This window comes from Nerophis lumbriciformis, linkage group LG08 (genome assembly GCF_033978685.3).
Source record: "Nerophis lumbriciformis linkage group LG08, RoL_Nlum_v2.1, whole genome shotgun sequence".
Classification (NCBI taxonomy): Eukaryota; Metazoa; Chordata; class Actinopteri; order Syngnathiformes; family Syngnathidae; genus Nerophis; species Nerophis lumbriciformis.
The window spans coordinates 54,813,521-54,839,044 of NC_084555.2; the positions used below are offsets into that span (position 1 = coordinate 54,813,521).

A 25,524-nucleotide genomic window follows, 5' to 3' on the forward strand; every position below is an offset into this window, starting at 1 on the left:
GGGAGCACGTACGGTGAATATTCGCACCACAGGGAATGAGAAGTCATCCTTCACTGTGGTTCTAGCTTGCCATGCTAATGGCCAGAAACTTCCACCCATGGTGATATTCAAAAGGAAGACCTTGCCAAAAGAGACCTTTCCAGCCGGCGTCATCATAAAAGCTAACTCGAAGGGATGGATGGATGAAGAAAAGATGAGCGAGTGGTTAAGGTAAGTTTACGCGAAGAGGCCGGGTGGCTTTTTTCACGCAGCTCCGTCCATGTTGATATACGACTCCATGCGCGCCCACATCACGCTGGTTTTTAATATATTATTAAAGTTTGACTGACCTATCTGACTGTTTTTTTGACATTCCTTTAGCGCAGTTAGATGCGGCTTATAACACGGGGCGGCTTATAGGTGGACAAAGTTTTGAAATATGCCGTTCATTGAAGGCGCGGCTTATAACCCAGGGCGGCTTATGGTGCGGAAAATACGGTACTTCAGTATGGTGCAGATTCAAAGTGCTACACTCCAACTGCGTCACCCATTTAGCTAGCTCCACGCTCTGTCATATTTTTGATTATCCATCCATCCATCCATTTTGTACCGCTTGTCCCTCTCGGGGTCGCGGGGGGTGCTTCTATAATCAATTCAATGAATATCATCCACTTCTTCTCAGCACTGTCCTTCACATTTCCTTTTATCATTCCTTTGGTTGGAAAAAAAAGTTATGTCCATCTCTAGCAAGTAAGACTGGATGCTTTTTTTGGTTGGCTCTCACGGGGTTTACTGTGGCATTCGCTACGCCAACTATTGGTGGAAAGGCTCGTAACTCATAAGTTTTGCTCGCAACCTAAAGCATAACAAATTGGCCAAGAGATAGCGTGTATCATGAAAAAGGTCAAGCTGGGGCACTTGTAACCCGAGGCACAACTTCCTTTAGGATATGCTTAAGAAAGTTATTTTGAAGGGTCAGAGCAAAAATAATCATGTCCTAATTTATGGTAGCAGGATTTACAACATACCAGGGCAAATATTTTGTCTTCAAGGTTCAAGGTTCAACTTTATTGTCCCCGCGGGGAAATTTGTCTTGGGCACAGTGCATCATTGCTTTCTTAACATACCCAAAAACAACAGAACAAAAACACAAGCACAGACACAACCACAACCATACAACTAACATTTAAACATCAGAACATGGAGCTTGATAGACATATCTACAGTATGGAGATAAAGATAAAGTACCAATGTGCATTGCACTAGAGCTCATGGATAAAGTGCTGTGTGCTAAAGTGCTTAGTTCTAAAGTGCTATGTGCTAAAAAAGTGCTAACCTATGTATTAAAATTCTATTGCACATTGTTGGTCAGCTTAATGGAGGCTGGGACAAATGATAATTTAAGGCGGTTAGATTTGCATAGTGGGACCCGGAGTCTTCTCCCTGATGGCAGGGTTCCATGTTCAGGAAAGAGTGGGTGTTGTGAGTTGGAAATAATTTTCTTAGCTTTTTTCCTAACTGCCTGCTCATAGATGCTCTGTATAGGCTCATATTCTTTCCTCCCTATGATTTTCATTGCCGTTTTATGCATGCCGGCCAGTTTGCTTTTTAGCTTAACGGTTAGGTTGCCAAACCATGAGGTGATCCCGTATCTAATGATGCTCTCTACAATGGCACGGTAGAAAATCATCATGATGTGGCTGCTTACGCCGTACAATCTTCAAACCAACTATCCCATTAAAGACATTAACCTAGGTTTAGTCAGTAATTATAGTGTGGTGTTAGTATAGTTACTTCTAACATGCTTTTAATAAAGCCACATTCTAAGTTTACACTCGTACAAGTCAATGTCTGAAGATGACACTTCGAGTCGTGAATTGTTCCATGCTTGCAGAACTTCAACAATGTCAAGTTAGCAAAAAAATTAAAAATCTTCAAGGCAAATTCTGACTAAAATATTTTTTACACATATAATAGGGCTGGGCGATAAACAATACCATATATCACATAAAACATATATGTCTATATAAATAATAAATTTCTTCGTCGGAAGAAACTGGAAGTGTCAAGGCAAGGTTGGTTGCATGAACAAAGGCACTCGCTCTATGGTAACCGAGCAACGAAGAGTTTGGTTGCGCCATTTTCTTGTCTTGTGGTTGATTCTTTGCATGGACTGAGAAGAGAAACTGAGAATGAGTGCTGTAGAGAGCTAAGAAATTGTCGATGAAACCGGAAAAGTCACCCTTTTTGAATTTTCTCCAAAGTATCGTAGTCAGACCAATGGGGTCTGTAAATTATGCAAAGCGCCCATCCCACCAAGAACGGTAATCCCACACCACCTTGGCGTGCTCACCTTAGACCACAAATGTAACTTCCTGACACTAACATACCTGCCAACTTTTGAAATCAGAAAAACCTAGTAGCCAGGGTCCAAGGGCCACAGGCCCCGGTAGGTCCAGGACAAAGTTCTGGTGGGGGGTTCAGGCTTCGCCCCCCGAGGCAAAATGATTATTAGCATTCAGACAGGTTAAAATGTTGCTAAAACCATCACTTTAATATCAGTCACAGTGACTTTTCAAAACAAAAATATTACAGCAAAAATCATATGGGTTGATTGACATGTTGATTCTGTAAGCTAACTTCAATAGTTTGAAATTATTTTGACAGTTAATGCCAGTTATCCTGTCAACCTTTCACAAGACTTCAATTTGTTAATTGAAAGTATAAACACTTTTTACAGTAAACAAATGGTAAAACAGTACTAAACAATTCCATTAAAAAAAAATTGGTGTCATTAACTTTCTGTCCAAGCTTGTATAATCTACTGCCTTGTTCAATTGTAAAAAATATTCTGTGCCTAAAATTCACATTTCTATCACAATTATCATACTGTAAACATGGTAAGCTAACTTCATTAAAATTAATAGTCCTGTCAATAGCATGGAATTACAATTCAAATGTAGTTTTTTTGTAAGCCTTTCAAAATAATTCAAAATATGAAAAATTAATGAAAATTAATTGAAGCCATCAGACACTTGAAAAGTGGCACATCACATCTCTAATGTAATCATTTTAACTTTTCAACAGAAATAGCACTGCAAAAATATTAAGGACATACTTCTGTATTTTGGTAGTTATGCTGTCAACATTTAACAAGATTTCTTCAACTTGGACTTGAAAGCATAAATAGTATAAACACTTTTAACAGTATAACAGTACTAAACAATTCCAATAGATAACATTGGTGTCATTACCTTTTTGTGGCTAAAATCTGAAAAACGTTGAAAGTTTTCCACTTGTATCGCTAGCAACGGCATTAGACTTGTGTTCTTTTGTCCCAACGTGGTCTTTTACATCGCTAATTCCTCCGTGTCCGATCGAAAAATCTTGTCTGCACAAGGTGCAATTCGCGTAGTTTTCACCCTTTTTGGAACGGATAATTATTCCCGGATAGGCTTTTGAATATTCTTCACGGAATGACTGCAGTTTTCTTTTCGGTTTAAGACTCGTTTGCGATTTTTCTCCGGCTGATTCCATGATCGTTCGCTCGTTTGGAAACGCTTGGCAGCGGTGCTATAAATAGCCTCGCGCATTTAAAAAAAAAATTTTTTTTAATTAATGAAAAACCGTATTTTTTATCACTGCAACCGTAACCCAGAATAGGTTGATGAAAACCGTACTAATTACGGGAAAACCGGAGTAGTTGGCAGGTATGCACTAAACACAGATTCTCTGTTTACATTTTCACACTTTGCACCATTTTCTTACGGTTTATAATCAGAGAAAGGTTACATTAGAAATAAAAATGTTTACAATCATGTATTTTTCTCCTGGTCCTTATTTTCCATCAACATAAAATATCAATAATTATCAAAAGAGACCGAAATCAGACACTGATATCGTGATAACAGTTTTCGGTCGTGTTGCCCAGCCGTAGTATACAAAGACTTTGACGAAAAAAGAGGAGCATTTATAAGCGAAAGTGCTATTTTGACGGGAAATTAATGTTTAAAAATGCAGATTAACTTCCCATGCCTGCATTTTAATGAAATCAGTGCCTGTAGTGTGAAGGGGTACAAAGACAAAAAAACACTCAAAATGGAATGCTTACCTTTGTGCCAACTGCTATGTCATGGACACTCCTGGGAAAGAAGCACAATGGTTTCAGTTAAAATTGCAAATCTATCAAAGTGTATAAAAGGTACATCAGTTCCCCGTCCAAGGCTGCTAAAGTCTTTACAAACACAACTGTGTGGGGGCCGCACCATTAATCGACATCGAGGTTTTAATTAGTGTGATAAATAGCCATAAGAGAATGTTTTTCTTTTTTCGATAAATAACCGTAAGAGGCTGAGGCAGAGGCTGAGGCTCGAAGACCTCGATGAAGAACACAAACAAAGGACCCAGATTTCCCTCGCCCGGACGCGGGTCACCGGGGCCCCCCTCTGGAGCCAGGCCCGGAGGTGGGGCACGATGGCGAGCGCCATGGGGCCCGGCGTGGGATCACACTCCTCAGCCTTCCCGGTAAGGTCTATTCAGGTGTACTGGAGAGGAGGCTACGCCGGATAGTCGAACCTCGGATTCAGGAGGAACAGTGTGGTTTTCGTCCTGTTCGTGGAACTGTGGACCAGCTCTATACTCTGGGCAGGGTCCTTGAGGGTGCATGGGAGTTTGCCCAACCAGTCTACATGTGCTTTGTGGACTTGGAGAAGGCATTCGACCGTGTACCCCGGGAAGTCCTGTGGGGAGTGCTCAGAGAGTATGGGGTAACGGACTGTCTTATTGTGGCAGTCCGCTCCCTGTATGATCAGTGTCAGAGCTTGGTCCGCATTGCCGGCAGTAAGTCGGACACGTTTCCAGTGAGGGTTGGACTCCGCCAAGGCTGCCCTTTGTCACCGATTCTGTTCATAACCTTTAAGGACAGAATTTCTAGGCGCAGTCAAGGCGTTGAGGGGATCTGGTTTGGTGGCTGCAGGATTAGGTCACTGCTATTTGCAGATGATGTGGTCCTGATGGCTTCCTCCGGCCAAGATCTTCAGCTCTCACTGGATCGGTTCGCAGGCGAGTGTGAAGCGACTGGGATGGGAATCAGCACCTCCAAGTCCGAGTCCATGGTTCTCTCCCGGAAAAGGGTGGAGTGCCATCTCCGGGTTGGGGAGGAGATCTTGCCCCAAGTAGAGGAGTTCAAGTACCTCGGAGTCTTGTTCACAAGTGGGGGCAGAGTGGATCGTGAAATCGACAGGCGGATCGGTGCGGCGTCTTCAGCAATGCGGACACTGTATCGATCCGTTGTGGTGAAGAAGGAGCTCAGCCGGAAGGCAAAGCTCTCCATTTGCCGGTCGATCTACGTTCCCATCCTCACCTATGGTCATGAGCTTTGGGTCATGACCGAAAGGACAAGATCACGGGTACAAGCGGCCGAAATGAGTTTCCTCCGCCGAGTGGCGGGGCTCTCCCTTAGAGATAGGGTGAGAAGCTCTGTCATTCGGGGGGAGCTCAAAGTAAAGCCGCTGCTCCTCCACATCGAGAGGAGCCAGATGAGGTGGTTCGGGCATCTGGTCAGGATGCCACCCGAAAACCTCCCTAGGAAGGTGTTTCGGGCACGTCCGACCGGTAGGAGGCCACGGGGAAGACCCGGGACACGCTGGGAAGACTATCTCTCCCGGCTGGCCTGGGAACGCCTCGGGATCCCCCGGGAGGAGCTGGACGAAGTGGCTGGGGAGAGGGAAGTCTGGGCTTCCCTGCTTAAGCTGCTGCCCCCGCGACCCGACCTCGGATAAGCGGAAGAAGATGGATGGATGGATGGGCTGAGGCATGTTTATCTAACAGTAGAATTAACTGAACGCAGTGGGCCCACTTTTCAGTCATTCACAATCTTTGTTGGTGGGCGGAGAGCGAGACCGCCTACTTTATACACACACACACATAGGAAGCACGTACGGACAACTTCCCAACTCGCCAGTGAGAGGTGCTGCAAAGTAACCAAATATTGGGCGAAAATAAATATGATTACCAAGCATTACCCATTGTGGGAATATGTCAGCTTCAAATCGGATGGGCAATATACGACCATCAACAAAAATAAACAAGCGAGAATGCTGCGATGGCAACAAACAGCCGACCTCCATTTTTCAACTGGGAAAAAAGTTGCACTTTAAGATCCATCCATTTCAATATTTAAGTAACTTTTTTGCTAACAGAAATGAGAGCCCATTTTATTTTTTTGTTTAAGCTATTTGTATTTACCTTCCGGTTACAGTAAAACGGTAAACAATTCTACAGTAATAAGGGAAAATCCTTTTAAATGGTTACTTAGTTAAAGTTAAAGTACCAATGATTGTCACACACACACTAGGTGTGGCGAGATTATTCTCTGCATTTGACCCATCACCCTTGATCACCCCCTGGGAGGTGAGGGGAGCAGTGGGCAGCAGCGGTGGCCGCGCCCGGGAATCATTTTGGTGATTTAACCCCCAATTCCAACCCTTGATGCTGAGTGCCAAGCAGGGAGGTAATGGGTCCCATTTTTTTTATAGTCTTTGGTATGACTCGGTTACTTACTTGTAGTCTATCATAATTACATTATAAATAACTGTATAGTTTTTATCATTTATTTATTCAGTTTAAGAGCAGACAAAAGCCCCGAGTTTGTCTGTGTAAAAAGCAAATATTTTAAAGTAAATTATTGCATATTATCCTTTGTGGCACATTGGGACAAGAATATGTTGACAGCCTAAAAGTGACACGTCTTCCTTCACTCGTTAATTTCAGTTTTATGCATTTAAATGTATAAAATACAAAAATCGCAATTAAGTATTTTCCTCAAAATCGTGCAGCCCTACAACGGGGGGGGGAAACTTTAGTTATTTTCACATGATATTTGGTAATAAAACAAATCCTTACTCAATTTCAGGGACGTAGCCGGATCCCAGAGGGTACAAGTCAGCGTCTAGGCGGCTGTAAGGTTGGAAAATTAAAAGAGAAAATGATTAGAGAGGCTTTGGGCAAACTTTGACATCAAATCCACACCGAAAAAATAAAATTGGTCAGCAAGGAAATTAAAACGTCTCAAACTACGGAAATCATTCACACTGTCGACCAAACAGAGGGGGAGACGAGGTGAAAACAAGGAGCATTCGGGAATTTTTTGGGATCATTCACAATCATCATGAGAAACAAAAACATGTCTTTTTTGTGTGTGTGTGTGTGGGGGGGGTCCAAAGATTATAAAAATAAATTCTTTGATGATGCGGCTAATGGGAGTCACTGTTGTAGCCTTCAAAGCCCTCCAACGTTTTGTATACACACTGCAACTATATATACACAGGTAAAAGCCAGTAAATTAGAATATTTTGAAAAACTTGATTTATTTCAGTAATTGCATTCAAAAGGTGTAACTTGTACATTATATTTATTCATTGCACACAGACTGATGCATTCAAATGTTTATTTCATTTAATTTTGATGATTTGAAGTGGCAACAAATGAAAATCCAAAATTCCGTGTGTCACAAAATTAGAATATTACTTAAGGCTAATACAAAAAAGGGATTTTTAGAAATGTTGGCCAACTGAAAAGTATGAAAATGAAAAATATGAGCATGTACAATACTCAATACTTGGTTGGAGCTCCTTTTGCCTCAATTACTGCGTTAATGCGGCGTGGCATGGAGTCGATGAGTTTCTGGCACTGCTCAGGTGTTATGAGAGCCCAGGTTGCTCTGATAGTGGCCTTCAACTCTTCTGCGTTTTTGGGTCTGGCATTCTGCATCTTCCTTTTCACAATACCCCACAGATTTTCTATGGGGCTAAGGTCAGGGGAGTTGGCGGGCCAATTTAGAACAGAAATACCATGGTCCGTAAACCAGGCACGGGTAGATTTTGCGCTGTGTGCAGAAGCCAAGTCCTGTTGGAACTTGAAATCTCCATCTCCATAGAGCAGGTCAGCAGCAGGAAGCATGAAGTGCTCTAAAACTTGCTGGTAGACGGCTGCGTTGACCCTGGATCTCAGGAAACAGAGTGGACCGACACCAGCAGATGACATGGCACCCCAAACCATCACTGATGGTGGAAACTTTACACTAGACTTCAGGCAACGTGGATCCTGTGCCTCTCCTGTCTTCCTCCAGACTCTGGGACCTCGATTTCCAAAGGAAATGCAAAATTTGCTTTCGTCAGAAAACATGACTTTGGACCACTCAGCAGCAGTCCAGCTGGTGTCGGTCAACTCTGTTTCCTGAGATCCAGGGTCAACGCAGCCGTCTACCAGCAAGTTTTAGAGCACTTCATGCTTCCTGCTGCTGACCTGCTCTATGGAGATGGAGATTTCAAGTTCCAACAGGACTTGGCGCCTGCACACAGCGCAAAATCTACCCGTGCCTGGTTTACGGACCATGGTATTTCTGTTCTAAATTGGCCCGCCAACTCCCCTGACCTTAGCCCCATAGAAAATCTGTGGGGTATTGTGAAAAGGAAGATGCAGAATGCCAGACCCAAAAACGCAGAAGAGTTGAAGGCCACTATCAGAGAAACCTTGGCTCTCATAACACCTGAGCAGTGCCAGAAACTCATCGACTCCATGCCACGCCGCATTAACGCAGTAATTGAGGCAAAAGGAGCTCCAACCAAGTATTGAGTATTGCACATGCTCATATTTTTCATACTTTTCAGTTGGCCAACATTTCTAAAAATCCCTTTTTTGTATTAGCCTTAAGTAATATTCTAATTTTGTGACACACGGAATTTTGGATTTTCATTTGTTGCCACTTCAAATCATCAAAATTAAATGAAATAAACATTTGAATGCATCAGTCTGTGTGCAATGAATAAATATAATGTACAAGTTACACCTTTTGAATGCAATTACTGAAATAAATCAAGTTTTTCAAAATATTCTAATTTACTGGCTTTTACCTGTATATATATTGTAGTAAGACACGTTAAAACAATATGTAATATGCACAATGTTTACAATATTTTGGTAATTTGAATCAATGCCGGAACTAATTCCTCGGCACATTTATTTCCATTTCCATAGCAGCACACTTCCGACTTCTGGCAACAAATATGTCATGACAGATTCGCCAACAAACAACAAAGACGACAAATTAAGACATTTCAAAACCTTTTGGAATCCCACATGGACAATGAACTGCTGCTTACAGAAGCCAGCACGAAGGAAGAGTGAGACGTTGGAGCAGACAGAAGCCGAGACAATGACTCGAAACTGCAAAATGTGGAATTTGAAGCCATGGTATTTCGACATAAATGGAGTGCTTACCCAGATAGGGGGAAAAAAACGTCCCCGGCTAGCTGGACCAAACAGACAACTGTCCATCGAGTGAGTTACACTTTATATTGACCATGATTCATGCAACACGTCATGACTACAGATACCGTAACGATTGTTTATGTATTTCAGTCAGTACAGATCGGTGTCCTATAGCGGTGTTTGTGAGTTACAAACTCAAACTAGGGCTGGGCGATAAAGCAGCATGGCTAACGTTAGCTGTGATGCTTGCGGTAATACGAGAGGAAGAAGGTGCGAATCTGGTAACAAATGAAAGAATAATTAATTCCCCCCAAAAAACAGCGGGGGGTCCATCGTCTGGCGGTGGTTTGGCTTCAAGTGGGAATATGTCGAACAGACAACCGTAATTTGTCAAGTGTGGGGCGAAAGTGTTGCTATAAAAAGTAGCATTACTGCTAATATATAGCATCATTTGAAAAGTCACCCGCTAGAGAATAAAGAGTGCTTACTCCGCATGTCAACATCTCCAATCGGTGCCACACGCCCACACCATCAAAATGCCGAGGCAAACATTTCCAGATCAACACCGTATAAAAAACAGTGATTTTTTTAGTTGTGATTTCCCCCTCTGCATGAAAGTTTTAAAGTAGCATATATTAATGCAGTATGAAGAATAATGTTTTAATGTAGACCAGGGGTGCTCATTACGTCGATTGCAAGCTACCGGTCGATCTCGGAGGGTGTGTCAGTCGATCACCAGCCAGGCATTAAAAAAATAGTCCTAAAAATGAGCGATCAAAAATCTTCACTATGACGTCACTTTCGTCACTTGATTGACATTCACGGCACCCGAGGGTCTTCTGAGATGACGCTGGCTGCTGCCAGCTCATTAAAATTACCGACTGGAAGGCGAGAAACACTTTATTTCAACAGACTCTGGTGCCGTACCTGTCGTCAAAACTCTAAAGACCGACTGCACAGTTGCGCTAACAAAGTAAGAGTCTCAGAAAGCTGGCGTGCACAAGCTAGCAAGCTACGGAGTTTGCTGACAATATATTTCTTGTAAAGTGTATACAAAGGAGTACGGAAGCTGGACAAATAAGATGCCAAAAACCAACCACTTTCATGTGGTATTGGACAGACAGGAGGACTTTTTTTCTCCTCCTTTCGAAAATGCGGACATTATCACCACAGTCTGATTCCTATCGATGCAAGTCATCAGAATCAGGTAATACACCAACTTATATTCTTGTCTTCATGAAAGAAAGGAATCTATATGTGTTAAACATGCTTGTATTATCTTTAAACACCTTTAACTTATTAACAATATTAACTATATGTGTTGAAAATGCTTGTATTATCTTTAAACACCTTTAACTTGTTAACAATATTAACTATATGTGTTAAACATGCTTGTATTATCTTTAAACACTTTTAACTTATTAACAATATTAACTATATGTGTTAAACATGCTTGTATTATCATTAAACACCTTTAATTTTTTAACAATATTAACTATGTGTTAAACATGCTTGTATTATCATTAAACACCTTTAACTTGTTAACAATATTAACTATATGTGTTAAACATGCTTGCATTATCTTTAAACACCTTTTACTTGTTAACAATATTAACTATATGTATTAAACATACTTGTATTATCATTAAACACCTTTAATGTATTAACAATATTAACTATATGTGTTAAACATGCTTGCATTATCATTAAACACCTTTAACTTGTTAACAAAAACATATATTTCATAAATAATTAAATGTAAATTATATATATGAATGAGGTAGATCCCCACGACTTGATCAATTGAAAAGTAGCTTGCCTGCAGAAAAAGTGTGAGCACCCCTGATGTAGACACATAGAATCATTATACTGCTGTGATTATATGCATGAAGTGTTAATTCAAGGATAAGGCAAAATATCGAGATATCTATCGTGTATCGCGATATGGCCTTAAAATATCGCGATATTAAAAAAGGCCACATCGCCCAGCCCTAACTCAAACGCGTTTTTTGTTGATGTAGAAGCTTGCTTATCGCTTTCCGTAGGTAGTTTTCGGGCTAATACCGTCGATTTGCTACAACGCTAGAAAAAAAATAGTTCCTCGGCGTGCGCGCTTACAATAATGCCGCTGCAGTTTGGTTATTATACAGTTTACGGAGCGTAAATAAAGTATTGTTGACGGTTTTTGAACGCATTTTTAAACGATTTGTACATGTTAGAATGGCAACAAAAAAACAACCTTTTGTCTTCCTGTCCCTCAAAAGGATCGCGAATGATAGGCAAAATTCCCCAACATAAATGGATAGCTTACCCAGATAGGAATAAAACATCCCCAGCTAGCTGGAGTGAGTTACGCTTTATATTGACCATGATTCATGCAACACGTCATGACTACAGATACCGTAACGATTGTTTATGTATTTCAGTCAGTACAGATCGGTGTCCTATCGCGGTGTTGTGCGGTTCTTGGCCCTGCACTCTTTAGTACTTACATGCTGCCGCTAGGCGACATTATACGCAAATACGGTGTTAGCTTTCATTGTTATGCTGATGACAGCCAACTCTACATGCCCCTAAAGCTGACCAACACGCCGGATTGTAGTCAGCTGGAGGCGTGTCTTAATGAAATTAAACAATGGATGTCCGCTAACTTCTTGCAACTCAACGCCAAGAAAACGGAAATGCTGATTATCGGTCCTGCTAAATACCGACATTTATTTAAAAATACCACCTTAACATTTGACAACCAAACAATTACACAAGGCGAATCAGTAAAGAATCTGGGTATTATTTTCGACCCAACTCTCTCCTTTGAGTCACACATTAAGAGTGTTACTAAAACGGCCTTCTTTCATCTCCGTAATATCGCTAAAATTCGTTCTATTTTATCCACTAGCGACGCTGAGATCTTGATTTGAGCAATGACATTTTAAAACAAATTATACTAAAATTAGGGATCCATGAGTATTTTTTTTTTTTTTTTACTTCCAACACATAAATCTCAAGCTTAATATATCTGTCGATTATAAGTTTTAATTATTTTTTTCCCCCTTTTTATTTTGTTTGTTTGTTTTATGCCTTTTTTGTCAAATAAAACTTTCTTTTTTATATGGCAAACACGCAAAATATGCAATATTTTACCCAGAAAATATTTCAAAATGCAATATTTGATGTGAGGTTTTTGGAGCAATAATTCATACAAACATTGATTTTGATTCATTATTATATTTTGAGTTATGACATTTTAAAACTAATTCCATGAAAATTCTTAGGCGAATCAGTAAAGAATCTGGGTATTATTTTCAACCCAACTCTCTCCTTTGAGTCACACATTAAGAGTGTTACTAAAACGGCCTTCTTTCATCTCCGTAATATCGCTAAAATTCGTTCTATTTTATCCACTAGCGACGCTGAGATCTTGATTTGAGCAATGACATTTTAAAACAAATTATACTAAAATTAGGGATCCATGAGTATCTTTTTTTTTTTATACTTCCAACACATAAATCTCAAGCTTAATTTATCTGTCGATTATAAGTTTTAATGATTTTTTCCCCCTTTTTATTTTGTTTGTTTTATGCCTTTTTTGTCAAATAAAACTTTGTTTTTTTATATGGCAAACACGCAAAATATGCAATATTTTTTACCCAAAAAATATTTCAAAATGCAATATTTGATGTGAGGTCTTTGGAGCAATAATTCATATAAACATTGATTTTGATTCATTATTATATTTTGAGTTATGACATTTTAAAACTAATTCCATGAAAATTCTTCGGCGAATCAGTAAAGAATCTGGGTATTATTTTCGACCCAACTCTCTCCTTTGAGTCACACATTAAGAGTGTTACTAAAACGGCCTTCTTTCATCTCCGTAATATCGCTAAAATTCGTTCTATTTTATCCACTAGCGACGCTGAGATCTTGATTTGAGCAATGACATTTTAAAACAAATTATACTAAAATTAGGGATCCATGAGTATCTTTTTTTTTAAATTTTTTTTTTACTTCCAACACATAAATCTCAAGCTTAATTTATCTGTCGATTATAAGTTTTAATGATTTTTTTCCCCCTTTTTATTTTGTTTGTTTGTTTTATGCCTTTTTTGTCAAATAAAACTTTGTTTTTTTATATGGCAAACACGCAAAATATGCAATATTTTTTACCCAAAAAATATTTCAAAATGCAATATTTGATGTGAGGTCTTTGGAGCAATAATTCATATAAACATTGATTTTGATTCATTATTATATTTTGAGTTATGACATTTTAAAACTAATTCCATGAAAATTCTTAGGCGAATCAGTAAAGAATCTGGGTATTATTTTCGACCCAACTCTCTCCTTTGAGTCACACATTAAGAGTGTTACTAAAACGGCCTTCTTTCATCTCCGTAATATCGCTAAAATTCGTTCTATTTTATCCACTAGGGACGCTGAGATCTTGATTTGAGCAATGACATTTTAAAACAAATTATACTAAAATGAGGGATCCATGAGTATCTTTTTTTTTTTTTTTACTTCCAACACATAAATCTCAAGCTTAATTTATCTGTCGATTATAAGTTTTAATGATTTTTTTCCCCCTTTTTATTTTGTTTGTTTGTTTTATGCCTTTTTTGTCAAATAAAACTTTGTTTTTTTATATGGCAAACACGCAAAAAAGCAATATTTTTTACCCAAAAAATATTTCAAAATGCAGTATTTGATGTGAGGTCTTTGGAGCAATAATTCATATAAACATTGATTTTGATTCATTATTATATTTTGAGTTATGACATTTTAAAACTAATTCCATGAAAATTCTTAGGCGAATCAGTAAAGAATCTGGGTATTATTTTCGACCCAACTCTCTCCTTTGAGTCACACATTAAGAGTGTTACTAAAACGGCCTTCTTTCATCTCCGTAATATCGCTAAAATTCGTTCTATTTTATCCACTAGCGACGCTGAGATCTTGATTTGAGCAATGACATTTTAAAACAAATTATACTAAAATTAGGGATCCATGAGTATTTTTTTTTTTTTTTTACTTCCAACACATAAATCTCAAGCTTAATATATCTGTCGATTATAAGTTTTAATTATTTTTTTCCCCCTTTTTATTTTGTTTGTTTGTTTTATGCCTTTTTTGTCAAATAAAACTTTCTTTTTTATATGGCAAACACGCAAAATATGCAATATTTTACCCAGAAAATATTTCAAAATGCAATATTTGATGTGAGGTTTTTGGAGCAATAATTCATACAAACATTGATTTTGATTCATTATTATATTTTGAGTTATGACATTTTAAAACTAATTCCATGAAAATTCTTAGGCGAATCAGTAAAGAATCTGGGTATTATTTTCAACCCAACTCTCTCCTTTGAGTCACACATTAAGAGTGTTACTAAAACGGCCTTCTTTCATCTCCGTAATATCGCTAAAATTCGTTCTATTTTATCCACTAGCGACGCTGAGATCTTGATTTGAGCAATGACATTTTAAAACAAATTATACTAAAATTAGGGATCCATGAGTATCTTTTTTTTTTTATACTTCCAACACATAAATCTCAAGCTTAATTTATCTGTCGATTATAAGTTTTAATGATTTTTTCCCCCTTTTTATTTTGTTTGTTTTATGCCTTTTTTGTCAAATAAAACTTTGTTTTTTTATATGGCAAACACGCAAAATATGCAATATTTTTTACCCAAAAAATATTTCAAAATGCAATATTTGATGTGAGGTCTTTGGAGCAATAATTCATATAAACATTGATTTTGATTCATTATTATATTTTGAGTTATGACATTTTAAAACTAATTCCATGAAAATTCTTCGGCGAATCAGTAAAGAATCTGGGTATTATTTTCGACCCAACTCTCTCCTTTGAGTCACACATTAAGAGTGTTACTAAAACGGCCTTCTTTCATCTCCGTAATATCGCTAAAATTCGTTCTATTTTATCCACTAGCGACGCTGAGATCTTGATTTGAGCAATGACATTTTAAAACAAATTATACTAAAATTAGGGATCCATGAGTATCTTTTTTTTTAATTTTTTTTTTACTTCCAACACATAAATCTCAAGCTTAATTTATCTGTCGATTATAAGTTTTAATGATTTTTTTCCCCCTTTTTATTTTGTTTGTTTGTTTTATGCCTTTTTTGTCAAATAAAACTTTGTTTTTTTATATGGCAAACACGCAAAATATGCAATATTTTTTACCCAAAAAATATTTCAAAATGCAATATTTGATGTGAGGTCTTTGGAGCAATAATTCATATAAACATTGATTTTGATTCATTATTATATTTTGAGTTATGACATTTTAAAACTAATTCCATGAAAATTCTTAGGCGAATCAGTAAAGAATCTGGGTATTATTTTCGACCCAACTCTCTCCTTTGAGTCACACATTAAGAGTGTTACTAAAACGGCCTTCTTTCATCTCCGTAATATCGCTAAAATTCGTTCTATTTTATCCACTAGGGACGCTGAGATCTTGATTTGAGCAATGACATTTTAAAACAAATTATACTAAAATGAGGGATCCATGAGTATCTTTTTTTTTTTTTTTACTTCCAACACATAAATCTCAAGCTTAATTTATCTGTCGATTATAAGTTTTAATGATTTTTTTCCCCCTTTTTATTTTGTTTGTTTGTTTTATGCCTTTTTTGTCAAATAAAACTTTGTTTTTTTATATGGCAAACACGCAAAAAAGCAATATTTTTTACCCAAAAAATATTTCAAAATGCAGTATTTGATGTGAGGTCTTTGGAGCAATAATTCATATAAACATTGATTTTGATTCATTATTATATTTTGAGTTATGACATTTTAAAACTAATTCCATGAAAATTCTTAGGCGAATCAGTAAAGAATCTGGGTATTATTTTCGACCCAACTCTCTCCTTTGAGTCACACATTAAGAGTGTTACTAAAACGGCCTTCTTTCATCTCCGTAATATCGCTAAAATTCGTTCTATTTTATCCACTAGGGACGCTGAGATCTTGATTTGAGCAATGACATTTTAAAACAAATTATACTAAAATTAGGGATCCATGAGTATCTTTTTTTAAATTTTTTTTTACTTCCAACACATAAATCTCAAGCTTAATTTATCTGTCGATTATAAGTTTTAATGATTTTTTCCCCCTTTTTTTTTTTGTTTGTTTGTTTTATGCCTTTTTTGTCAAATAAAACTTTGTTTTTTATATGGCAAACACGCAAAATATGCAATATTTTTTACCCAAAAAATATTTCAAAATGCAATATTTGATGTGAGGTCTTTGGAGCAATAATTCATATAAACATTGATTTTGATTCATTATTATATTTTGAGTTATGACATTTTAAAACTAATTCCATGAAAATTCTTAGGCGAATCAGTAAAGAATCTGGGTATTATTTTCGACCCAACTCTCTCCTTTGAGTCACACATTAAGAGTGTTACTAAAACGGCCTTCTTTCATCTCCGTAATATCGCTAAAATTCGTTCTATTTTATCCACTAGCGACGCTGAGATCTTGATTTGAGCAAAGACATTTTAAAACAAATTATACTAAAATTAGGGATCCATGAGTATCTTTTTTTTTTTTTTACTTCCAACACATAAATCTCAAGCTTAATTTATCTGTTGATTATAAGTTTTAATGATTTTTTCCCCCCTTTTTATTTTGTTTGTTTTATGCCTTTTTTGTCAAATAAAACTTTGTTTTTTTATATGGCAAACACGCAAAATATGCAATATTTTTTACCCAAAAAATATTTCAAAATGCAATATTTGATGTGAGGTCTTTGGAGCAATAATTCATATAAACATTGATTTTGATTCATTATTATATTTTGAGTTATGACATTTTAAAACTAATTCCATGAAAATTCTTAGGCGAATCAGTAAAGAATCTGGGTATTATTTTCAACCCAACTCTCTCCTTTGAGTCACACATTAAGAGTGTTACTAAAACGGCCTTCTTTCATCTCCGTAATATCGCTAAAATTCGTTCTATTTTATCCACTAGCGACGCTGAGATCTTGATTTGAGCAATGACATTTTAAAACAAATTATACTAAAATTAGGGATCCATGAGTATCTTTTTTTTTAATTTTTTTTTTACTTCCAACACATAAATCTCAAGCTTAATTTATCTGTCGATTATAAGTTTTAATGATTTTTTTCCCCCTTTTTATTTTGTTTGTTTGTTTTATGCCTTTTTTGTCAAATAAAACTTTGTTTTTTTATATGGCAAACACGCAAAATATGCAATATTTTTTACCCAAAAAATATTTCAAAATGCAATATTTGATGTGAGGTCTTTGGAGCAATAATTCATATAAACATTGATTTTGATTCATTATTATATTTTGAGTTATGACATTTTAAAACTAATTCCATGAAAATTCTTCGGCGAATCAGTAAAGAATCTGGGTATTATTTTCGACCCAACTCTCTCCTTTGAGTCACACATTAAGAGTGTTACTAAAACGGCCTTCTTTCATCTCCGTAATATCGCTAAAATTCGTTCTATTTTATCCACTAGCGACGCTGAGATCTTGATTTGAGCAATGACATTTTAAAACAAATTATACTAAAATTAGGGATCCATGAGTATTTTTTTTTTTTTTTTTTTTTTTTACTTCCAACACATAAATCTCAAGCTTAATTTATCTGTCGATTATAAGTTTTAATGATTTTTTCCCCCCTTTTTATTTTGTTTGTTTTATGCCTTTTTTGTCAAATAAAACTTTGTTTTTTTATATGGCAAACACGCAAAATATGCAATATTTTTTACCCAAAAAATATTTCAAAATGCAATATTTGATGTGAGGTCTTTGGAGCAATAATTCATATAAACATTGATTTTGATTCATTATTATATTTTGAGTTATGACATTTTAAAACTAATTCCACGAAAATTCTTAGGGATCCAAAAGTATCAAATAAGTCTTTTTTTTTCTTCTTTTTACTTCCAACACATAAATCTCAAGCTTAATTTATCTGTCGATTATAAGTTTTAACGATTTTTTTCCCCCTTTTTATTTTGTTTGTTTTATGCCTTTTTTGTCAAATAAAACTTTAGTTTTTTTATATGGCAAACACGCAAAATATGCAATATTTTTTACCCAAAAAATATTTCAAAATGCAATATTTGATGTGAGGTCTTTGGAGCAATAATTCATATAAACATTGATTTTGATTCATTATTATATTTTGAGTTATGACATTTTAAAACTAATTCCATGAAAATTCTTAGGGATCCAAAAGTATCAAATAAGTCTTTTTTTTTCTTCTTTTTACTTTCAACACATTAATCTCAAGCTTAATTTATCCGTCGATTATAAGTTTTAACGATTTTTCTCTCCTTTTTATTTTGTTTGTTTTATGCCTTTTTTGTCAAGTAAAACTTTGTTTTTTTATATGGCAAACACGCAAAATATGCAATATTTTTTACCCAAAAAATATTTCAAAATGCAATATTTGATGTGAGGTCTTTGGAGCAATAATTCATACAAACATTGATTTTGATTCATTATTATATTTTGAGTTATGACATTTTAAAACTAATTCCATGAAAATTCTTAGGGATCCAAAAGTATCAAATAAGTCTTTTTTTTCTTTCTTCTTTTTACTTTCAACACATTAATCTCAAGCTTAATTTATCTGTCGATTATACGTTTTTATAGTTTTTTTCCCTGTTTATTTTGTTTTATGCCCTTTTTGTCAAAACTCGCTTATCGCTTTCCGTAGGTAGTTTTACGGCTAATACCGTCGATGTGCAACAACGCTAGAAAAAAAAAATAGTTCCTCGGCGTGCGCGCTTACAATAATGTCGCTGCAGTTTGGTTATTATACAGTTTACGGAGCGTAAATAAAGTATTGTTGACGGTTTTTGAACGCATTTTTAAACGATTTGTACATGTTTTATGCCGTTTTTGTCAAATAAAACTTTGTTTTTTTATATGGCAAACACGCAAAATATGCAATATTTGTTACCCAAAAAATATTTCAAAATGCAATATTTGATGTGAGGTCTTTGGAGCAATAATTCATATAAACATTGATTTTGATTCATTATTATATTTTGAGTTATGACATTTTAAAACTAATTCCATGAAAATTCTTAGGGATCCAAAAGTATCAAATAAGTCTTTTTTTTTTCTTCTTTTTACTTTCAACACATTAATCTCAAGCTTAATTTATCTGTCGATTATAAGTTTTAACGATTTTTTCCCCCTTTTTATTTTGTTTGTTTTATGCCTTTTTTGTCAAATAAAACTTTGTTTTTTATATGGCAAACATGCAAAATATGCAATATTTTACCCAAAAAATATTTCAAAATGCAATATTTGATGTGAGGTCTTTGGAGCAATAATTCATATAAACATTGATTTTGATTCATTATTATATTTTGAGTTATGACATTTTAAAACCAATTCCATGAAAATTCTTAGGGATCCAAAAGTATCAAATAAGTCTTTTTTTTACTTTCAACACATTAATCTCAAGCTTAATTTATCTGTCGATTATACGTTTTTATAGTTTTTTTCCCTGTTTATTTTGTTTTATGCCCTTTTTGTCAAAACTCGCTTATCGCTTTCCGTAGGTAGTTTTACGGCTAATACCGTCGATGTGCAACAACGCTAGAAAAAAAAAAATAGTTCCTCGGCGTGCGCGCTTACAATAATGTCGCTGCAGTTTGGTTATTATACAGTTTACGGAGCGTAAATAAAGTATTGTTGACGGTTTGCGAACGCATTTTTAAACGATTTGTACATTAGAATGGCAACAAAAAAAACAACCTTTTGTCTTCCTGTCCCCTCAAAAGGATCGCGAATGATAGGCAAAATTCCCCAACATAAATGGATAGCTTACCCGTAACGATTGTTTATGTATTTCAGTCAGTACAGATCGGTGTCCTATCGCTGTGTTGTGCGTTACAAACTCAAAACGCGGTTTTTGTTGATGTAGAAGCTAGCTTATCGCTTTCCGTAGGTAGTTTTACGGCTAATACCGTCGATGTGCAACAACGCTAGAAAAAAAATAGTTCCTCGGCGTGCGCGCTTACAATAATGCCGCTGCAGTTTGGTTATTATACAGTTTACGGAGCGTAAATAAAGTATTGTTGACGGTTTGCGAACGCATTTTTAAACGATTTGTACATGTTAGAATGGCAACAAAAAAACAACCTTTTGTCTTCCTGTCCCTCAAAAGGATCGCGAATGATAGGCAAAATTCCCCAACATAAATGGATAGCTTACCCGTAACGATTGTTTATGTATTTCAGTCAGTACAAAAACCGCGTTTTGAGTTTGTAACGCACAACACCGCGATAGGACACCAATCTCATACCTGCCAACTACTCCGGTTTTCCCGTAATTAGTACGGTTTTCATCAACCTATTCCGGGTTACGGTTGCAGTGATAAAAAATATGTTTTTTCATTAATTAAAAAAAATAATTTTTTTTTTACTTTTATTCACGAAATCGCGTAACAACAATGACAATCGACACTGCTTCCCGTAACTTCCTATCGAGCCATTCCGAATGCCATGCGCGAGGCTATTTATGGCACCGCTGCCAAGCAGTTGCCATTGTTTCCAAACGAGCGAACGATCATGGAATCAGCCGGAGAAAAATCGCATACGAGTCTTAAACCGAAAAGAAAACTGCAGTCATTCCGTGAAGAATATTCAAAAGCCTATCTGGGAATAATTATCCATTCCAAAAAAGGGTGAAAACTACGCGAATTGCACCTTGTGCAGACAAGATTTTTTGATCGGACACGGAGGAATTAGCGATGTAAAAGACCACGTTGGGACAAAAAAACACAAGTCTAATGCCGTTGCTAGCGATACAAGTGGAAAACTTTCAACGTTTTTCGTCGCCCAAACAGATTCTTTGGATGTGATAAATGCCGAAGTTTTATTTACGGAGGCAATAATTGAGCATGGACTAGAATAAATTTAGATTTTAGCCACAAAAAGGTAATGACACCAATGTTATCTATTGGAATTGTTTAGTACTGTTATACTGTTAAAAGTGTTTATACTATTTATGCTTTCAAGTCCAAGTTGAAGAAATCTTGTTAAATGTTGACAGCATAACTACCAAAATACAGAAGTATGTCCTTAATATTTTTGCAGTGCTATTTCTGTTGAAAAGTTCAAATGATTACATTAGAGATGTGATGTGCCACTTTTCAAGTGTCTGATGGCTTAAATTAATTTTCATTAATTTTTCACATTTTGAATTCTTTTGAAAGGCTTACAAAAAAACTACATTTGAATTGTAATTCCATGCTATTGACAGGACTATTAATTTTAATGAAGTTAGCTTACCATGTTTACAGTATGATAATTGTGATAGAAATGTGAATTTTAGGCACAGAATATTTTTTAACATTTAACATTGGTGTCATTACCTTTTTGTTTGCTCAATTATTGCCTCCGTAAATAAAACTTCGGCATTTATCATATCCAAAAAATCTGTTTGGGCGACGAAAAACGTTGAAAGTTTTCCACTTGTATCGCTAGCAACGGCATTAGACTTGTGTTTTTTTGTCCCAACGTGGTCTTTTACATCGCTAATTCCTCCGTGTCCGATCGAAAAATCTTGTCTGCACAAGGTGCAATTCGCGTAGTTTTCACCCTTTTTTGGAACGGATAATTATTCCTGGATAGGCTTTTGAATATTCTTCACGGAATGACTGCAGTTTTCATTTCGGTTTAAGACTCGTATGCGATTTTTCTCCGGCTGATTCCATGATCGTTCGCTCGTTTGGAAACAATGGCAACAGGTGCCTCGAGCTTGGCAGCGGTGCTATAAATAGCCTCGCGCATGGCATTCGGAATGGCTCGATAGGAAGTTACGGGAAGCAGTGTCGATTGTCATTGTTGTTACGCGATTTCGTGAATAAAACTAAAAAAATGTTTTAATTAATGAAAAATCTTATTTTTCATCACTGCAACCGTAACCCGGAATAGGTTGATGAAAACCGTACTAATTACGGGAAAACCGGAGTAGTTGGCAGGTATGCCGTCGATGTGCAACAACGCTAGAAAAAAAATAGTTCCTCGGCGTGCGCGCTTACAATAATGCCGCTGCAGTTTGGTTATTATACAGTTTACGGAGCGTAAATAAAGTATTGTTGACGGTTTTTGAACGCATTTTTAAACGATTTGTACATGTTAGAATGGCAACAAAAAAACAACCTTTTGTCTTCCTGTCCCTCAAAAGGATCGCGAATGATAGGCAAAAATTCCCCAAAAGTGCAAGTTCCCCTTTAAAAAGTGTGTCTTCGTCATAAAGTAATCTTAACTGGGCTTTGATATTCCAACGAGTAGTAGAAATACGGTGATTAATGCAAGTTGCAGACACGATGGTGCAACATGGCCCTCAGTGACAAACATGAAGGCGGAAATGAGACACGTTGCTTTAGCGCCACTTACTAGTTAACACTACTTACTCCGCCGCAACCTCCTTTAACTCACATTACCACACATCCGCCGACTTTGAATAGCGTCTTTTACAATAAATGTACTTTCCAAAAAAAAAAAAAGCGTCCCTCGGCGTAAACTTGACGGATGCTAACAGGCTAGCTCGGCCGTGCTAACTGTTGCATGTTCAACAGATACGCGCGCTCGACAAGAAAAAACAAAAAAGTAATTCAAGTCCAACTTTCGCGGTCAAACACGCGGGCGACATGCAAACGGCGACGAATTGCCGACACAAAAGTGAGTTTGCGGTGTAATTTAGGGGGTAAAATGGAGTCTGGAGAGTGGCTCTTTCTTAACTTACCCGTCCATTGCACAAGAAAAAAACTGCAGGTCTGAGGCGAAGGTTGGGCGGCACACTTGCTTGATTTTCTTACAAAATGGCTGAACGCGCGGAGGCGACCGCTGATTGGTCCACTCGCCTCCCCGGGCCTGGCGTGGGCGGGGCTTGAGGGCTCGTCGGTACGCCATTGGTCAAGACGGCCGTCATTTGTGGAGGAGGCGGAGCTTCATAAAAAATAACAAGGCCATTCACCAGCCAAAACATTAGGCACATAGACACGTGATAAGTAGACGCAGCATTGGCTGCTGTGACGCGAGAAATTGGGCCGCCATCTTGAAGTGGTAATGAGGAGCCGGCGAGCAGCCTAAACTGACAGTTGACAGGTAGAAAATCCATCCATCCATCCATCTTCTTCCGCTTATCCGAGGTCGGGTCGTGGGGGCAGCAGCCTAAGCAGGGAAGCCCAGACTTCCCTCTCTCCAGCTACTTCGTCCAGCTCTTCCCGGGGGATCCCGAGACGTTCCCAGGCCAGCCGGGAGAGATAAATATGTACTATTTATATATTACATATATATATTTATATGTATATATATATATATATATATATATATGTATGTGTGGGGAAAAAAAATCACAAGACTATTTCATCTCTACAGGCCTGTTTCATGAGGGGGGGGTACCCTCAATCGTCAGGAGATTTTAATGGGAGCATTCGCATACCATGGTTTATATAGGGCACAGAGTGGGTGGGTACAGGCTGGCCTAGGGGCGTGGTGATTGGCTCATGTGTTACCTAGGAGGTGTTTCCGTCTATGGCGGCATGTTGTTACAATTTCGCTGCGCTTGTTGAGGGATGACAGGTCTGGACGGTAAATAATCAACCTGAGAAATAACAGCTACCAACCATTCACGAAACCCAACACAACACTCCAATACGTGCACCATGACAGCAACCATCCACCCACCACCACGAAAAGAATACCTACCGGAATCAATAAAAGACTATCGATGCTGTCATCTAGCAAAGCTGAATTTGACCAAGCAACCCCCCCGTACCAAAAAGCCCTTGATGAAAGCGGATACAATTTCACCCTCACCTATGAACCCACGCCAGGAAACCAGCCAAAAAAGAACAGAAAACGAAGCGGCATCATCTGGTACAACCCCCCATACAGCAAAAACGTCTCAACGAACATTGGACACAAATTCCTCAATCTGATTGACAAACACTTTCCCAAAGACAACAACCTAAGAAAAGTATTCAACAAGAACAACATCAAATTGAGCTACAGCTGCAAGAACAATATACGACAAATCATCTCAAACCACAACAAAACAATTGCAAATGAGCCGTCGACCCCCAGTCAGAACGACTCCAAAACCAACAAAGCATGTAACTGTCGAAAGAAACCTGATTGCCCTCTCAACGGGGGGTGCTTACAAACATCAGTTGTCTACCAATCTAAGGTAATACGCAAGGACATTAACACATCCGACACATATGTAGGATTAACCGAGGGTGAATTCAAAACCAGATGGAACAACCACAAGGCTTCTTTCAGGAACAAAAACCTGCGAAATACCACAGAACTCAGCAAACACATTTGGGACCTCAAAGACAATAATGTTGAATATTCAATAACATGGCAAATTCTTGCATCCAGCACACCTTACAATAGTGGTAATAAAAGATGCAACCTATGCTTGAAAGAGAAACTGTTTATTATTTACCGTCCAGACCTGTCATCCCTCAACAAGCGCAGCGAAATTGTAACAACATGCCGCCATAGACGGAAACACCTCCTAGGTAACACATGAGCCAATCACCACGCCCCTAGGCCAGCCTGTACCCACCCACTCTGTGCCCTATATAAACCATGGTATGCGAATGCTCCCATTAAAATCTCCTGACGATTGAGGGTACCCCCCCTCATGAAACAGGCCTGTAGAGATGAAATAGTCTTGTGATTTTTTTTCCCCACACATACATATATTGCGCTCTACTACGGTATCGAGCACTATTTTTTGGATAACCTTATTAAGACATATATATATATATATATATATATATATATATATATATATATATATATATATATATATATATATATATATATATATATATATATATACGTACATATATATATTAATTTTATTATATATATATATATATATATATATATACGTACATATATATATTAATTTTATTATATATATATATATATATATATATATATATATATATATATATATATATATATAAAATAAATACTTAAATTTCAGTGTTCATTTATTTACACATATACACACACATAACACTCATCTACTCATTGTTGAGTTAAGGGTTGAATTGTGCATCCTTGTTCTATTCTCTGTCACTATTTTTCTAACCATGCTGAACTCTGATGATGCATTGCTGTGTGGCACGCACAAAAGTGCTTTCATCAAATGCACTAGATGGCAGTATTGTCCTGTTTAAGAGTGTCACAACATTGCTGTTTACGGCA

The 25,524-nt window shown here is 37.0% G+C and overlaps 1 protein-coding gene across 2 annotated transcripts in view; it reads right to left on the reverse strand.

Annotated features, from left to right (window-relative positions):
• Positions 1-23,105, reverse strand: part of ptbp1a (polypyrimidine tract binding protein 1a) — a 48,882-nt gene extending 25,777 nt beyond the window's left edge. For both annotated transcript variants that reach the window (XM_061969211.1, XM_061969210.1), the window contains exons 1-3: positions 23,039-23,105; positions 6,883-6,936; positions 4,091-4,121 (exon numbers count right to left, since the gene is read on the reverse strand). In XM_061969211.1, the coding sequence (XP_061825195.1) occupies positions 4,091-4,121; positions 6,883-6,936; positions 23,039-23,046 (93 nt within the window). In that variant the 5' untranslated portion in view covers positions 23,047-23,105. The remainder of the gene's footprint in view (positions 1-4,090; positions 4,122-6,882; positions 6,937-23,038) is intronic.
• Between the last annotated feature and the right edge of the window lie 2,419 nt (positions 23,106-25,524).